The sequence below is a fragment of the Drosophila obscura genome, unplaced genomic scaffold (assembly GCF_018151105.1).
Source record: "Drosophila obscura isolate BZ-5 IFL unplaced genomic scaffold, ASM1815110v1 contig_200, whole genome shotgun sequence".
NCBI lineage: Eukaryota > Metazoa > Arthropoda > Insecta > Diptera > Drosophilidae > Drosophila > Drosophila obscura.
This window is the reverse complement of record NW_024542791.1, coordinates 6,634,963-6,653,200: the sequence shown is the minus strand read 5'-3', so window position 1 is coordinate 6,653,200 and position 18,238 is coordinate 6,634,963. Positions and strand designations below refer to the sequence as shown.

The 18,238-nt window shown below is 43.8% G+C and overlaps 2 protein-coding genes and 1 long non-coding RNA gene across 3 annotated transcripts; 2 read left to right on the top strand and 1 right to left on the bottom strand.

Annotated features, from left to right (window-relative positions):
• The first annotated feature begins 422 nt into the window (after positions 1–422).
• LOC111078633 (UPF0518 protein GA25918) lies at positions 423–6,420 on the top strand. The gene is given in 8 exon segments (XM_022373441.2): positions 423–827; positions 1,009–1,902; positions 1,960–2,356; positions 2,684–3,764; positions 3,825–4,379; positions 4,941–4,979; positions 5,311–5,522; positions 5,524–6,420. Coding segments are annotated over 7 exon segments (3,228 nt in total). The 5' UTR covers positions 423–827; positions 1,009–1,204; the 3' UTR covers positions 5,770–6,420.
• Positions 6,421–7,091: 671 nt separating this feature from the next.
• Positions 7,092–7,796, top strand: LOC111078636 (mitochondrial pyruvate carrier 2-like). The gene is made up of 3 exons (XM_022373450.2): positions 7,092–7,304; positions 7,361–7,401; positions 7,458–7,796. Exons 1-3 carry the CDS (start codon positions 7,199–7,201, stop codon positions 7,731–7,733), a joined length of 423 nt encoding a protein of 140 aa, XP_022229142.2. The 5' UTR covers positions 7,092–7,198; the 3' UTR covers positions 7,734–7,796.
• LOC121404435 lies at positions 7,783–17,471 on the bottom strand. Its single transcript, XR_005967987.1, has 2 exons — positions 15,993–17,471; positions 7,783–8,679 (listed from the first exon to the last, which is right to left on the bottom strand). It is a non-coding gene; the product is annotated as an uncharacterized LOC121404435 (long non-coding RNA).
• Between the last annotated feature and the right edge of the window lie 767 nt (positions 17,472–18,238).

The following is an 18,238-nucleotide window of genomic DNA, read 5'->3' as shown; positions in this document are numbered from 1 at the left end:
TCTTTCGACTGGCCGTGTCAAGGTATGGACAAGGCTCGTACAAAGCTCACCTGGCCATTAATTAATAAACATTAACTACAGGAATTACTCCACAAATAAGTCGTTGATATGTAGCAAATTTGTAGTTACCATGTAAAAATAGAAATTTTTGCTGACCTTTTTTCTTTAAACCGTATTTTATGAGTAAGTAAATGGGAGACATTAAAAGAAACCAGATTTTAGAAAATTGATTCATCTATCTGATAAAATTATATGTTTAATGGTTAAAGTCTTTACTAGCTAGTAATATTAAATCGAATATTAAAATTGAGGTATGGTATATGATTTTACTCGGTATATTTATGGTACATTATGAAAATGAGAAGGTATTTTTGGGTATATTGTTGAGGGTCAGACGGTATATTTTTTAGATAAATCCGCGGTCACACTGATGCAAAAAAAGTTTTGTAAATATTAACGCGAATTTGCACGAAAAACCACTAAAAATATTAGAAAATGAGGCATTAAAGTGCGAATCAACCTAACCATATGGTTTTAACTGAAGCACAGGTAGCACCAGCACGTTTTTTGGCCAGCAAGTGGCATACAAGGACGAAGGGGCATTAGATTACGTGCTGCTGTCGTGGTGTAAAAAAAAAAACCTTAATTGTAATTGCCCAAGGTGCCAAAATAGCTCTCTTTGCGAGTGTTGTCAGTGTAGTTGTAGTGGCGCGCAGAAAATGGAGCAGTGCAGAAAAGAAACAGCAAGACGATGAGCAGAAGGCAGCAACCAAGACGATGACGACGACGACGACGACGCCAGCAACGAACAAATACCAATTCATCAGGTGAGTGAGCAGCAGCAGGGAAATGCCTGTCCAAATATGTACACACACACATGCATACATACATATGTACATACAATAACTATGTCATAGGCGTGCACTTGTTGTTATTTGTGCTCGCGATGGCGATGCACGTCACAGCATTGATGAAGCGGATATTCGTTAACTTTATGTATTTTTTCAGCTTTTAATTATTTACGAGAATACTCACACACAACCACACGCATAGCCTATCCGGACAAAAGCACAAAACTGCGATAATATACTTACAAATACATGCCAAATTGAAGCGCACACACAGAGGCACAAACGAGCGAGGCAGTTATCAGTAGACGAAACCAAACCAAACCAACAATCTCTGTGCTGTAGAATAAACCGAAATGAGCTGGCTGCGGTCTAGTCCGCTGCGTCAGAGCGGCAACGGGGGCGGTGTCTCAACGGGCCACTCTGCCACGGGCAGCCTACGCCAGAGACCCATAGATGCGGCCACCGACTGTGATCCGCGCGCCTGCTACGACAGCTTCTGCAAGCACTGGCAGCAGGCCTACGACATCATCCAGCACTACGCCCCGCCCAGCCATGACGATGTCCTGGGGGTGGTCTCGCATCTCGACTATATGGTCACGCTGCTGCTGGTGGAGCTGCATCATTGCAACAAAGTGTCTTTACCCTCGACGGACGCGAGTGCTGCGCCAGCAGCTCCCTGCCTGGAGTACCTGCTCAGCGAGAATCTGTTGGACAAGCTGTACGAATGGGCCTGCACAACGGGCCGCTACGCCAATGCGGTGAGGCTAGAGCAGCTGAAGCTGTACGAGCTGCTCGTCAGTCATTCGCGGCATCAGTTGCTCTGCCATGAGCCCTTCCTGAGGCCACTGCTCAAGATACTGGCCTCCAGTCAGGGTGAGATCTTTCCGCCCGATCTGGAGAAGCGACTGGTCATCTTGCTGAACCAGCTGTGCGTCGTACTCATGCAGAATGTCCATCTGCTGGATCTGTTCTTCTTTTCCGCGCAGACGCAAGTCCAGGAACAGATACAAAATGGCAACGTGCCGCCCCCCAAAAGTGGCACCACCACCAAGTGAGTAGCAGAGCAGCAGCATTTGGGATTCACTAATTCAACTTGAACCACTTTTAGTTTTATCATTTTCTCGCTGCTCATCCCGTATGTGCATCGGGAGGGAAGTCTCGGCCATCAGGCACGCGATGCTCTGCTCCTTTGCATGGCCCTCTCGCAAAAGAACTCCAACATTGGCACCTACATAGCACAATACTCATCCATCTGTCCGCTGCTGGTGACCGGACTGGGCGGTCTCTATTCCCGGCTGCCCAACAGCATTGAGATCAGTTCAATCGACTGGCATCGGATAACGCCGGATGACGTGACGGAGATACCGGAGCTCACATTGTTCATGAATGCCCTCGAGTTTTGCAATGCTGTGGTGCAGGTGGCCCACGAGATGATCAAGCAACAGCTGCTGGACTTTATGTACCAGGGATTCATTGTGCCTGTGCTGGGGCCAGCCGTCCTACAGGTGAGACTCGTCACGTCTCTTTTTACGTGCAAAACTTGTCTTCGATGCATTTCTGTGGTGTTGGTTGCAAGCGTATCATTTTGTGTCCTGTTCTCTGTTTTCTGTTTTCTCCTTACATTTCGATGCTTTTTCATGTGCGAATGAGACGAATGAATGTTGCTGCTGCTGCTGCTGCTTGATATTGCAGTTTCTTTTGTGTGTGTTTCTTCTCTCTTTTTCCTTTTTTTTTTTTGTTTTCTTTTGTTTTGTGCCTTACCTTAAACAAACACACACACAAACACACACCTCGAAATCTCGAAACAACTTTTTGCGCTCCCCTTTTCGCAGACACTGAAGGGCAAACATTTTCAGACGAACATCGACTCACAAATCTCGGCCATGTCGTATCTGGATCTAATACTGCGCTCCATTACGGAGCCCGGTCTGCTGCGTGCCTTTGTCAAATTCCTGCTGGACACGGAGAAGTTCGATGGCGAACGGATACTAGATTCGTTGGTCGAGCGCCTCAACTCGCCAGATGCCAATCTCTGCATGGTGACGATGGCCCTGTTCGACACGCTGCTGGGCCTCCACTGCGAGGATCTGATGCTGGAACTTTTGCTCAAATTCATGCTGCCGGGCAAGCATGTGCCCATCTCGCACCGTCACAAGATCAACAAGATCGATCCGTATCTGAATAGCAGCGATTTCTTTCTGGAACTCTCACCGGACGTCTTGAAGCGTGCCCGCGACCTGGCCAGGCCGAAGAGCGTCCACGAGCAGCAGCCACCGTCTGGAGCAGCTGGGGAGCAGTCGCTGCAGCCAGTGGCATGGCCCAGCCTGCCCTCGCCAGCCATGAGCAAGACAATTGGAGCCAACTGGAACTACTATGGCCTCCACACCGGCGACAGTTTGTATGCCAACCTGCAGGCATATCTGTTCGAGGCTCACTGGCGGATAGCCCAGTGCCAGCGTGATTGTCTCAAGTGGGCGAACAGCTATCGCTATCAGAAATGGCCCCGCCACGGACAGGGCCGTGTCCATGCGCATGCCCTGGAGCTTGCCAGGCAGTTCTTCAGCGAATTTGGAGGTGGCCCACCTTTAGCCTTAGCTAGCGAATCGGCGGGGGAGAAACAGCTGGACAGTCTGCAGTCGATTGGCGAGTCCAGTGGCTATGAATCATTCAAGTGGCGGCCTGCCGACGAGGAGAGCGATGCCACCGACCTCACTGTGACAACAACCACAACCACAACAGCAAGTGAGGCGGATCTCGAGCACAATAGCAGCAGCATCAGCAGCGGAATGGGTGGAGCGGCGGCAGGCAGACGGGGAGAATCTTGGCGCATATCGCACAACAATCGCAACGAGCTGCTGATTACAGATTTGGATTTCTCAGAGGATTTGTTTGCGCAGGGCACCGTGAGCTTAGGTAAGGATCGAGACGAACTCCAATCACAAGTATCATATAATTTTTGCTGATCTTTTGCAGGTCCCTTTCTCAATGCCATCTGGGGAAAACTACAAACCTTTACAAGCAACTCTTTGTATGTGAATTTACACCTGACTGGGCTGATCACACGCCTGGCCTGGTATCCGCTGCCGCTGATCCACTCGCTGCTGCTGCGCTCTGACATAGCCATCACCTCGGACACCCCCTCCTTCCATCAGGTGTTGCGTATTCTCAAGCAGCAAATCGATGCCGAGCTGCCAGTGACCGAGGATTCGCTGGAGATAATCGATGTAGCACGCTCGTCGCTGATTGATCGTGAATTTCGACTGGTGAATGCCCGCAAGGGTAACGAGAACTCTCCCCTGCATCATCATCATCATCATCAGCAGCCGCAAACGACGTCCTCCCAGCAGCAACAGCAAGGACAACAGCGTTCTGCCTATGCGACACTGTCGGCAGCCACACCTGTACAGGCCACACCAACCAGCGCCTACGATCCGTTCAAGCGAAGTGATAACAAACGGCAGAGCATCAGTAAATCGATCAGCAGCATGTTTAGCAGAAGATCCACACCAAATCCCCCCTCCTCTGCCGGTGAGTAGTCAGCCAAGCAGTCTTTTCTGCATAATTTCTGCACATTTTCTTTTCAATGAAAACAAGAACTCACCAACTATACAAACAAACAAAAAACTATACAAATCTGCAGCGTTGGATGTTGGAAGAAACTTGGTTTCGGGTCGTAATAATCACAAAATCAGACACATATCACTCAAAACACACATACACATTAAAGCCCTGCATGAGCCCACAAAGGGGAACAAAAAACGAGAGTAAAAGGAGCGAGCATTTAGCGAGCACAAATCTCGCTATGCGTTCTGGCGAATGCGAATTATATCTGGCTAAAATCATAAAATCGTCTCGTAAAAATGCTTTGGTTTTTCGGGGTTTTCTCTTTTTCTCTCTCTGGTTTATCACACTTATCCACACATACACACACACACACACACACACACACACACACACACACACACATCTTGTAAAATGCCCCGCTGGCGTCGTCGTTGTTAATAATTAATTGATTTCTTTTATTTACTTTTTTTTATTGATACTCGTACAACAATCAAAAAACAAAACAAAAAACCAAACAAATCTTAGCTTCATCTGGCTTATCACAAATTTACGCATTCTTCACCGGTAAATATTTCACGCTTGATAAAAAGTATTTAAAGTTTTTAAACTAAAACCTAACCCAAAATAAAACAAAAATAAAACAAAAAAAAGTATCGGCCTAGTCTTGTTGAAAATGATTCTGTATTTTTGTTCCTGTAGCCTGTAGATAGCTTTGTACATAGTAAAATGCAATCCCCCCCACCCCACTAAAATGAACGAATTTTTTAAAATATAAAAGAAACATATGTGTAACCCCATTTAGCTGTTGGTTGTCGTTGTAATTGTTGTTTGAATTAACCTACCAAAGGTGTAAACATCGCCATGAGCTCTTGCTAATCTTGATACTGTCTTTTAGGAGCTGCCTCAACGCTGGCGGGGAATAACAACAATTCCGGATCTGGTGGCCAATCGCAGGCATTCCCTGGCCCAGGCACCTGTGAGACCAGCCTGAGCACTCACCCGCAATCGGGAGCAGCAGGAGCACGAGCAACGGGCACAGCGACGACAGCTAATGGAAACAGCAACATCAGCATTGGGGGATCGACGCAAACTCTCTCTGCCCACTCCAAACACCACGACGCATTCGTCGAGCACATTGCATGGCCTCGATGGTGGTCCACAGACGGGCAGCTTCAACTCGGAGCCCGCTTCCCTCGATTCGGTGTCCTCCATGGGAATTATTGCCAGCACAAGCGGCACGGAGCGCACCAGAGACGTCGCCCTGTGCGCTGTCCTGCTGGATGAGTGGCTCAAAGAGCTGGCGGCAATTGCGCAGGAGCAGAGCGTTGTGCTGGTCACCGAACAACTGCTTTGACATTACCGCAGAGGACCCTTATGATCGGATACACATGAGACGAATGTACACAATATTTTACGGATTTGTTGGCCTTTATTTATTTTAATCGTTTACTTTTACGAAACTATTAATTTTCATCTGTTAAATTATCGATATGATATTGTTTTTATCCTAAATATGTATGTATATTTTAAACGAACCCAATTTTTAACGAACAATGCCGCAGTTTTTAACACATTTACACACAGATAAATGATGATGCACACTTATGTAGACGCGTTAACCAGATATGATTAGGATTAAAGTTGTAAACTCCCGAATAGGACGGTGGATTCTTAAGTGTTCAGATGTAAACGTTTATTCTAATTAATATTAACATGCAATATATACAACCTTTATAGAGAGAATTAATTATATACTACACATACCATGTACACACACACATACATATGTATTTTTGCAATATATTTTATGCTTTTACTATGTACATACATACATATATAACATATGGCATGCATACATACAAATGCGAGATCAAAAAGCTTACCTTTTAGAGCGAACTTAAAAGTATTAAATCGGTCCAAGTTAATGAACATACCACACATACATACATGATATGATCCATATACTTTTACATTTGAGCAACATAAATAGTATATGGCAATTAAATTGTACCATGTTGTTGGAACTCTTTTCGTTCGTTTGAGGTTTTGCGCTCCAGAATCGATACCAAGCTACATACGGTAGGTACTACGAGTATGTGCATGTTAGCCCTTAATCAGTGGAGAAAGTTTGGCATTGGCCACGAACTACATATGAGGAAAAGTATGGGTTCTGGAGGAACAAACAGAAAAAGGCCTAGGAAGCCTCGGACCAATTCCTGATTATATGCGGAGCCGAAGATGGGTGCGCAAGTACGTCTTAGTCAAGAAGTTTCAATAGAGCTTGCAGTATTCGATAAATTAAGTTAGTTTTTCAAAACTTTGTTGGGAATTTTCGTTTTCATAAATTTGGTCTTATGGCTCCCCCCGAAATTGACTGAGAATGGATTCTATCTTACCTGCGCTGATGCCGCCAGAGGCTAAGGTGGACAAGGAATGGCCAATGCAGATTAAGTGCGATTTGAAGGAGGTCAAAACACCCAATAAAGGATAAATAAATGTATATTCTGTGTTAATTTGTAGCAATATTTGTTCAATAACTTTAAATTAATAGCTGAGACAAGAACTATTTGCAATTTCGATGTTCCGATATAAAAGTTGGCTGAAATCCCTCTCTACTTAGAATTCAAATCGATCCCCCCCCTTTCTAACATCAATTATTTCGCCTTCAAAAATATATTTTGTTCAAACCTTTACTTTTCTTTCACAATTCGAAGACTCGAAATCTCGGCCTCCAACAAAATTCAAAATTGTAAAAATTCGTAGTCTTTGATCATCATACAATCATGTCCAAGGGTACGGGACCGCTGTCAAAATTGTATAATGTCATCATACACAGCGTAGACAAGATTGTGCCCAAAGGAGCTCAGCCGTTCTGGCAGTCCCCGGCAGGTGAGTCAAACTCGTGCTGTAAACGATCCAAAAGCGATGCAAAACTCTTTCGTTAGGGCCGCGCACTGTTTTCTTTTGGGCCCCGCTCTTCAAGTGGGTAAGTATCAATACCTACCGTACCGCCTGAATACCATATAAATGCTGTTCATTTAGGGATTAGTAGCGGCCGGGTTAGGCGACACACTGAATCGCCCGGCTCAGAATATTTCGCTAAATCAATCCGGCTCCCTGGCGGTAACTGGGTTGCTCTGGTCCCGCTACTCGGTGGTTATTATACCCAAAAACTACAGCCTGCTGGCTGTCAATGTGGCTGTATTTTTCATCCAGTCGTTTTTGGTAATAAAACATCTTAGGTGGCGCAACGACAAGGCCAAGAATACGGTTTTCAAGCACCCGTACTATCCCCTTTGGTCGGATGATGATTGGTGATCTGTAAAGCCACAAAACTGATGATAAATAAAACAAAAGACACTTTTGGTTTGCCGCTCTGGAGCTTTACCGGTTTTATTCCTTTATTTTTTTCTTTCGCATTCTTGAAATCTTCATTACTTTTATATATGTAAGTTGCTTGAAACTCTAAGATAAACATAAACTAATTTATTCACGCCCCCCGTGCAGATGGTGTTTTCGGGGGCGTAGGCTTGGGCATGTGACTTACGACTAAAGAACTACAATATGTAACTACTACGTAAGTATCTCGTTTAAATGTTGGATAGTGCAATCAGCTTGAGTCCTCTGGCTGGTCCTGGTGCCGTGACTCGTGCCTGGGGGGCCTGCAGGGCGGCCGGGATAGTGCGCACAAGCGCTGCTGCGATTGGTCGTCCTGTCGCCAGTCGTCCTGCAGCCAATGCGCTGCCTGCAAAGGACTCATCGTTCGTGTTGGGGATGGATGGGTGGGAGTCCTCGGGTCGGGGCTCGCCTCAGGCACAGGTTCAATCACAACGGGCCTGCAATGCAGTTGGCAAACCTCGTGGTCCTCGGCACACTCACACACACACACACACACTGGCATGGATGTGGGGGCAAGGACTCGGTGCCCGGCCAACAGGCGTATGGTTGATATATTACTTAAAGGACTTTCCATGCGCATGTGAGCGAGGCAGGCCAGAGAATTACTTGGCTGACTTGCACCAATCCCCGTAGAGCGTGTGAGTGAGTGTGCTCCTTCCTGGACTGCTTGACATGTTGCCAAATGCATTGCGCGCCGGTTGTCCTGGCCTGCGGCTGCTTCCCCACCCCGTGGTCCCCCTTTGCACCAGGCTTCAATTCTGCACTGAACTGCCATTGGTTGGTCAGGCCTCCGATAGTTTCAGTGTGGCTCTCTGCCGGCGTATCCTCCCCAATTGGCCAACGAGGTTTCCTTTGGGCCTAGTCGCTGCAACGAGAAAGATGAAGTGAAATGGTACACATTAGTTGTGGCTCTCACTGCCAGGCACCAGATAAGTCATAAATTTTGGACACCCATTAGGGGAATACAGTAGAGCAGGGAGCAGTGTTTCACAATAGATAGGAGATTTCAAGATCCTTCAAGATTTGGTAATAAATAAAATGAAACTTAGTTTTACTTTCTACAACTTGAAGCTGAATATATCAGAACTCTTATCTCTTATCTCCAATTTCAGTGTCAGCTACCATCTGCTTCCCTTTCGCATCCCTCCATCATCTATTCTTATCTCACGTTTTTATAGACCTAGGCCACTGTGCCACCGTGGTGTTGTGGCGGTGGTGGTGGTGGTGGTGGTGGAATGGGTAATGGGCCTCTGCCAAGATGGTAGCTTGCCAAAATCTTGACTACAATTTTTCTCACGCTCGCTTCCAAAAAAAATCAAAAACGAAAAAAAAACATTAAATGAAAGCAAGAAAGCATCTAAGAGATGGCGGGATGGCAATGAACTTTATTGCGTAATGCAGAATCTTGGCAAGCGGCTCACTCAAAGGGGATTCCCCATTCCCCATACCAATTCTGAGAATTCCGAAAAACGACGCTACAATGTAATTAAAGCGCCACCTGCCGATGGGGCCCTGCCAACGCCTGATGCGTAAACAAACGAAAAGCTGACATAATTTATGATCATGGAGTTTTGCCAATAAGTTTTCGAGATGCCGGCCAGACACACTGTCTGCTTCGATCAGCCTCGGATTCGGAATCAGCCTGAGAGTCTCATCCTCACCCTCACCCCCATCATCATCATCCGCATCATCATCCGCATCATCATCCTCTTCATCGCTGAATGACTTCGGGAGAGTTCTAGCATTGCCTGAGGTCAGGTCGATGGTCGATGGTCTATGGACTTGACGTCACATAATTGTGCTATTGAACAGCTGCCAATTGCGGCCCACCACAAATGTTACTCATTCCAGAAAATCCCGAGTTTCACTCCTCTCTCTCTCTTTCTTCTCTTTGTGATTACTGCTGCACGTGTTAATTGAATTATGGCTATCGGAACTGCTCCAGTAAGTAATATGTTAGGGTAGGACTAGGACAACACTTGGTCTTAATTGCCTTTGAAGCAGCTGCTCGAACTCGCTTCCGTTAATTTATGAGCCTAATCATTGCCAAATTATGATAGATTATCGCTGAATTTATTTTTGCTTATAGGGATCCCATATTCATTATTCATTCTAGAACATGGGCGAAAATGTTCTTTGCTTTGAAGTGTGTGAAAATGTAAATTACGTAAGCGAATGCATTAAGAATTCATTACTTGATCGTCATTGGCTCTTGTTTAAGTTGATGAGAAGTATATAATAATAATAATAATAATAAATATAAAGATTTTTAATAATTAAGGGTTATGGTTTTAGTAACCTCCTCAAAGATTTATTATAGAATTGTTTGTATCATATATTCCAACGATCTCATCATAGATGATCTCATGTACTTTACCATATATAATACTATATGGGAATACTCAATGTTTTTAAACCATATCCCACCAAACGAGTGACCAAAAAAATGTGATCATTAAATATTAAGAAAAATTGTATATTAATTTTTTTATTATATCAAATATTCTGCCCCCGTCCTAAGAAAATCGTCTATATTATAGAAAGCAGACGGAACGAATTAATAACGTCTCACCGACAACGCAAAAACTACGAAAGTCTTTGACGTTTTAAACAAATTTCGCTGTCTAAATCGGTTTTCCTTATTTTTTTTTTTGGGCTTTTGTTGTTTCGGATCTTTGCACGTTGTTGTTGTTGTTGTTTTTCAATGTTTTTCCGAGGGAAAATTGCTTTTATTTATTTGTTCTAGAAGCTAAAAGTCGGCATTTTGGTTGGTTGTATTTTCCTACAATTTGTTTTTCCGTTTGAATTTTCTTGATTTTGGTTGATTTTGCCTCGCTTTTGCCGTGTAGAATTTTTCATTTACCTTGCTATTTTCGGACACACTTGACGGGCGGCCCGAAGAAGATCGAAGACGAAGGCGAAAGGCGCAAAAAGCGATAAAACCGTCAAGAGCCGAAAAGAAAAGTCCGAGAAAATTGCGCAGAACTGTCGCCTGCCCTTATGTATACCTCCGGGCGGTGGGGTAATGGGCTGGGGCAAGGGGAAATTGTGTTATATACCATATATAAATAGGTATTTAGACTGGCTCTCTATGTGTTCTTGGATCTTTGAGTTGCGATGACGCGCAATTGACGCGGGCAAAGACGCGTTGAAAGCGTCGCCGCTGCGTCTATTTTTGTGGACACAACTAATACTACATCCACTCGTATAGATAGCGCTGCAAAAGATACATTTACAGATACAAATGCATCTGGTTGTATGTTTCGTTTTTCGTTTTAATCTATTTCAGTTGCTTCATCGAAAATGTATTTCGTGTGGCACTCTGGTGTTCGTTCGGTCTGATTTTTTTTTTGCTTTCCTCCATCTGTCTGTCTGCCTCTGTGGTTTTTGTGTCTATAGTCTATAGGGCGATGCGGCACAAATTGTAATTAGTGTTCGTTTTTCTTCGCTTTAATTAGAAATTTTTCGTTAATTTGCACGTTTTCTGTGCATGTGTGTGCCCATGGTAAACAAATGAACCTTGAGATGCAGTAAGACTGCAGTTTATTTATCTGATAATGATGCAAGCAACGAATTTGGGGTCCTAATTGGGTTATACTAGGGTACGAAATGAAGGTTGCGGGGCACCTTTAGGGGTAATACTCGTACTGATTATATCATAGATCATTCCTTTGTGCTGAAATTTCGACACAATTTGTGTTAATTTATACTGATATTTTCATAAGTATTCAGATCTTTATGTGTTTGCGATAAGCATGAAATTATCGTTAGAGATTTAGGAATTTAGCTACTCGAGGGGCAGCACTGCCATGCCGCCATTGGATATTGAGCAAAACAGTGCTGCCAATGGTCCGAACTAAGAAAAGATAAAGATAATGGAATGATTTTATTCCACAATTATATATTTTTTTTCCTTTATTTCCAAAAACTGAATGAAAATTTTTCTGCGTAGAAAATTCTCCAGATGTAGGCAAGCAAAAAGTTAATGATTATTTTTTGTGTGTATTTTGGAAGAAGAGCAAAAGCGTTTTAGCGTTGATTTGTGTGTACAAAAAGCCTTTAAGTTGTTTTGTTCACATGGGGTTTTATTAACTACAGCTGGACAGCTAAAAAAGAAGTGAAGATGACTCAAAAAAGAGTGGCAGAAAGAAGAAATGACTAAGAATGTTCACAACTGTCAGGGATGCAATCCCCTTAAAAACTGAAAGTCAATCAAACGAAACAAGAAAATGAAAAGCAATAAAATGATATACAGAAAAATTCGGATTCTGAAACGGAATCGGGAAATTGGCAAACAAATCTTTGAATATTAACTGTCTGGCAAGACGGCCAAACAAAAAAAAAGAGAGAGAGAGACATTCAAAAACAAAAATTCCTTGAATATTGGCCAATAAATTTTACAAGACGTTGACATTTGGCAAACCGGCAGGCTGAAACGGCCTTGCCAAAGGCCAATCAAACGTCATTATCTGGTTATATATGTATGTGATAAACATACAATAATCATAATGATAATTGGACACCTGTTGGCAAGTGCCAGCGAAAGTCTGGCCAAGATTTCTTTTGGCCAATTCAACAACAATCGAGCAGCAACGATGACGTTTTCAGAGTGAGAGAAATACTGGGCAACTCGTCAAAAATGTGCGTCAGCAATTAAAATCATAATGAGATTGCCAAGTTAGAGGCGCCACCAGCCCGATCCGTTGCCAGACACGCGACCCCTGACCACGCCCCTGCCACTGCCCCACCCCCCACACACATTCCGCAGGATGCGTTGCCAACGCTGCCAAAAATCTTGGCAGCAGAAGATGCCGACTGCTGGCCACGTTTGTTGATGTTTATGTTGGTTGGGATATTTGCCTTCCAGAGGCGCAGAGGGCCGGCCGGGACGTTTTCGTGCCCAGTGATGGTGCCAAACAGGAAGAGGAATCAAAAAAGGAAGGAAAAAGCGGAAGAAGAGGTATCCACAGCTGGCAAAACGAAGATGGGATACGCTTTATTTTGAAAGAGTTCCCTACTAATTCCCTAAAAACTTGGAACTACGGTAGACATAAAAAACTTGGAAGATTATATAGGTCTGCGGTAAAACTTTGAGAATGATTACTAAGAGTTGGGGAGAAGAGGGATAGATCCACAACAGTCTTAACGAAGTTCGATAAATATAAATATTATAAAAACCACAGAACCTGCCCATCCAAGGAGCTACTTCCCTCTTTTATGTGCAGAAAAAAAGAAATTTTTCTCATTAATATTTGTTAATATTTGTATTAAAAGATTATCACTATTGCTACTATACAGTCATTCCTTCTCTGCGTGGCAAACATCCGTTTAAAATCGAAATGCCCTCTGCAAGAGTACAACCAGGAAACCCTTTCGGAAATGCCTCCAAGAACCCCCATCGGAACATGTCTTGAAAGAAGGAACATCTCTTACGTGTTGACTGGTTGCTGCTGACTGCAGGCTTTCCCTCAGACTGGTAGGCGCTGCCAATTGCACACTGCGACAATGCGGCGTATACGTAATGAAGGAGGAGAAAACTCAAACCCCAACCCAAGCCCCAGAGCACATAACGTATACGCAGTGCTGGACAAAGTTGCGGACCAAAATGCATAACAAATAAATAACAAAGGCCTGGGCCATCATTATAAAAAAAGCAAAGAAAAAACTGAAAAACTTGGAAAAAAATATGGAAAGAAGAACGTCCGCTCAAAGGATGGCCAAGCGAGAGCGGGCGCACTAATAAGTTTTAAGAAAAATGAGAATGAAAAATCGTTTGTGCATTTTTATAAGTGCAAAAATATGCAAATAGAGTAAATCATTACTGGCTGTATACCGAGCACTGGACCAAAAGGCAGACAAAGTTCTGGGCGGCTCTGATGACTGCAGGAGGACCACGAGGAGCACCACTGAAATCATAATTTGGCGATTTATCTGTTTGTTTGTTTTATTTGCCGCCTGTCTAGGCCATTGAGAATTATGGGTTTCGACTGTCGGCACAGCTGAATCAGACACAAAGTGGGTAGGAAAGGAAGCGGGCAGAGCCTAAAGGATGTACAACTTAAATTCTTGGCGGGGAATTCGTATTTAATGTTTGTCTTTGACAAGCATTTCTCACTGGCAATTCAATTAGTTTTAATTGCTCGACTTGGCGTTTAAAAATGTCCTTCGCGGGCCATCAAAAAAATCAATGCCGGACATAAATCTTCAAGCCTTTCATTGCACAGCGAAATGCAAAATGGGAATCGGAATTTGAATCCCAATCTCTGGCGGAAACACTGATAAAGGGACAGAACAAGGAGCCGGAGAGTGAGAGAGAGAGAGAGAGAGACAGAGCCTTTTGTTGGCTGGACATATGCAGCCAGTCAAGGGGAAAGGACACAATGCCTTGGACTTGGCTGCGTTTGGTTTAGTTGCCAATTTCCTGGCAAAAAAAGTAAAAAAAACCAAGATTGAAAGAAATGGGTGCCCCCGAAAAAAGAGAATTATTTGCCAGGATGTCCGAAACATTGTTGGTGTCAACAAATTCCTTTTCAACGGACTGCAAAAAAATGTTCAACCATTGCCAGCAGAAAGACAGAACGAAAAAACTGAAACCAAGTGAAGACAAAATTAATGTGGAAACATCAAGGAATGCCCAGAGGGTCCTGCTCTAAGTCCTTGGCAATTAAATTTCGTGTTAATTTTTTGGCTCCCCCTCTGGAGAGAGAAAGGGGGCTGGAGAGAGCATCGCCTTCTTTCTGGCCAATTAACTATGGGAGAGGTTGAAAGATTTTTAATTGTTCTAATGGCTCGTAAATCTCTTTTGTACAACTTTCTGATTGTTGGAACTTGTTGTGTTCTTCCGCACTGCAGACAGTCATAAATTTGGGAATTTAAAATTTCGAAAATTCAACTTAAAACTATGAAATTTAATGGCACCCATCGGGAACTACAAAGGCAGACAGACACACACACAGATATTTACTCAAAATTAATTGTCCAAAGTACAATGTACTCTGGCGTGTTTTTTTTTTTGGTTGCACAGTCATAAAAGAGTAATCTATCTATGAGATTAATTTCTGATATATGATTTTCGTTTCATCTTGCGGCAAATGTTGGGGGCAATCTGTGAGAGGGGAATGTGGTCATGGCTCTTGGTGTGGAGCTAAGTCTGAGACCCGTCCCCGCACGTACAACTCATCCTTCGCCTCTGTTCATTGAACCATAAAGGAAAGCTGTGATAGAGATCGAAGGAGGCTGCTGGTCTGCCAGTGTGAAGCCCTTGTTGTGGGAGAGAGGACCTTAACGTTTTGGGGCCAGGCCTATAAATTCGTTTGCGTGTCTGACTAGATGCTGGATGACTCTTCTCTGGGCACGCCCCCCTATGGCGCATTTAACATTTTCGTTGTCATTTCTGCATTGCACTCGGCCTTATTTATGTGGCGCCAGGATGTGGCCCTGTGAGCTCTTCCTTTGCGGGTTTTTTGAGGTTTTTCGGAGGATGAGACTTTACTCTTTTGGCGGGCGATTATCACCATGTGGCAACAGCTGGTCATGTCGGATGAGAGGCGGTGGCCTGGGCGTTGTGTGTGTGTGTGTTTCGGTTGAAAGGTTATCATAAGCTTTGGGTAGCAGCCATAGAGCCATTGAACAGCATAGTTTAAAAGGTAGTAATTGTTTTGGGATGAAATTTAAATACATATTCTAAGGCAATCAATAATTTACTGTGTTACGTTTTTCTTTTAATTTGTAAACACATTTTAACTTTAAGTGTTCCTCTAGAATAATTTTATAACATATTTTAATACCTTTTGTATACATGACATTTTCTTCCTCTTTTACAATTATCTGTTAGTATATTTTTATAATTATGTAGTATTCTCTCATCCAAGTATATAAGTTTAAGTTTATTCAACAAAATAGGATTAGCTAGATCTACCTATATCCATTTTATACATATGGATAGTGAATAGAGGATCTCTCATTGATCCTATCTGTTCATTAAGCTGGCTGTAGAAATATATTTTAGTTCAACTCTAAATTAATTTAACTATCTTTGTTGTCAGGTACTTTATTAATTTTTACTATGTATCTGTCAACTCTTGTCTATTCTGTGAGTCTTAAGATCGAATTTACCCTTTCCTTTCTTCACTCCCACATGCACCTCTAATTGTTATCCCTTCCCTCCATTTTACTTACCATTATCAGGCACTCTTCCTCGCTCAGATGTTCTCCCTTTCTCCACTCCTCTCCATCATCATCCATGTGTGTTCATCATCTTATGCTCGACGAGGCCAGGGGAGTGCCTCGCGCTGATTGAATTTAGGCTCGATCAAGATCGATCAAATAATTGTCTACAAGTGCTTGTCGTTAACACATATTCGATATAACCAGGTTTATAATATTATATATATTGCACTAAGAGTTCAAGAGTATTCTTTGTTCTATTGCGTTTATTTATAAGTGTCGATTAAGTTTCAATAACGTCATAGTTATACTTGTTTGGGGGGATTAATTATATAAGTTATTGCTTTTGGTTGAGTATTTTATGTGTGATTAAATTATATGCGATTATTGCTCATATAGAGTTTTAAGCACTACGTTCACTATGTTGAAATGTTTGTAACTTTATTTATTGTTATTTTTTTGAAGGTTTTTGTATTGGTTTTTGCTTTGAAGTGCCTCTCTCTGTGGATGATGTTTATCCTTTGAGGCTTCGCTGGCGTTTGCCTGGCTCCGTTGACGTGCTGTTGGTCCAGGACGATTCATTGCATTAAGCCTGGTCCGATGAAACAATCAACATTGCCAAAGGTTGGTTGTTGTTCCTGGCTCCAATCCCACTTCCACTTCCAGTTTCAGTTACAGTTTTTTGTTGGTTGTTGGCTGGGTCCGAGCCAGGCAGGGCTGCCGTCATCCTGCCACCTCCTTCTGTGGCACTCTTTTTGGCACCGCATGTTGGTCAGTTCACGTCCTCACGCACACATCCACACACACACACACACTTTTGCACACACTTTTGCACCACAGCAGCAACTGGTTGTTGGTGTTGCGGAATGATGCTCCTCCTTCTTCTTCTTATTTGTCTTTTAATTGATGTTATTTCTGTATGATTGCTGTATGGTCGAGACGGACGTAGGGGAGGAGCATCCTGCTGGTGGGGTCCAGTGTGGTCCATCCGTGTGTCCATTGGCGTGTGGGTCTGCGTGTGCGGAGCTGTCAATTGGCCATCAACTGCTGTTTGACTCGATCTTGGCCCTGATGTTTGAGTTGGCTAATCAAATGGCGAGTGCGGCCAAAAAAGTACGCTGCTGCCAGTGCACTGCTCTGCTTTCACTCCACATCCTGGCTGCGTGGCAATGTCTTCTCAGGCCACCTCAGCCTCAGTGCCATGGCCAGGGGTGTAAGGGCAAGGGCCAGTTGTTGTTGGCCACTTTTCTTGGCTGGCTACGCGTCGCTCAAACTCAAACTCAAACTCAATTGGCAGTCCAAAATCCGCAGTCAGAACCGGTGGCCAAGGGTCCGTCCCGGTCCCGGTCCCGGGGCCGTGTAGCCCCGGTCCGGTCCGGTGTTGGCTGCCAGCCTTTTGTTGGCTCACAACACCAGACGCTACCAGTTTCTTGGCCAACTGACTGACGACTGCTCGCACGGGCTGCCAAAAAGCGCACCAGAGGCCCTCGAACGCTGTTTCTCTCTGTCTCTATCTCTGTCGTCGTCGCAGTCGTCTCGCTGCTTTTTGTGTCGTCATCGTCAGAGCATCGGTCCCATCTTCCACCGCCCATCCACAGACCCCCACTCACTCTCTCTCTCTCTCTCTCTGTCTCTCTCTCGACATTGCTCTCCCATCTTTGTCGCTTGCAATTCCAACTGGCTGCGCTCCAAGCGTACGACAATCGCACAAACGGGACAAACGATCCCCCACACCCAACACCCCACCACATTTCCCCACTTTCTACAGTTTGGCGCTCGTCTGGGCTTCGGCAAAATTTTCGTTGCCAGCAGCAGAGCTTTCTCTGTGTGTTTTGTGTGTGTGTGTGCTCTTTTTGTTACTGCAGTTCTCTCTCTTTCTCTCTCTCTTCTAATGCTCTCTGTTTTTGAAGCAATTTTTCGAATATTTTTGGAATACTCACGTGCCCGCATAGGAGTCCAGAGTGTTCGGTTTGGCACGCGAAAAAAAATAACAGTACTGGAAGATTTATGAGAGCACTTGTTTTACGGAACATGCGGAGTAAGGCTGTGGGGGCTCCGTTTTACATAGGGGAATATGTGGGAATTTGTGCTGGGATCTTTGCTGATTAGGAGATCTGTGCAGCTGTAGAAAACTTTTGATCTATTCGAAATATTTCATAATTTGAAATGAAGAACATACTTAGCGAACAGAAAAGGGAGCCCCAATTAAAATCAACATAGAAACTATGAAATAATATAATATTTCACTTTTTTCCATG

Excerpts from the sequence above, each read along its gene's own strand:
- LOC111078636 (XM_022373450.2), top strand. The coding sequence starts at position 7,199 with ATGTCCAAGGGTACGGGACCGCTGTCAAAATTGTATAATGTCATCATA. Across the intron at positions 7,305-7,360 it reads GTTCTGGCAGTCCCCGGCAG|GGCCGCGCACTGTTTTCTTT; the intron begins GTGAGTCAAACT and ends CTCTTTCGTTAG. Across the intron at positions 7,402-7,457 it reads GGGCCCCGCTCTTCAAGTGG|GGATTAGTAGCGGCCGGGTT; the intron begins GTAAGTATCAAT and ends CTGTTCATTTAG.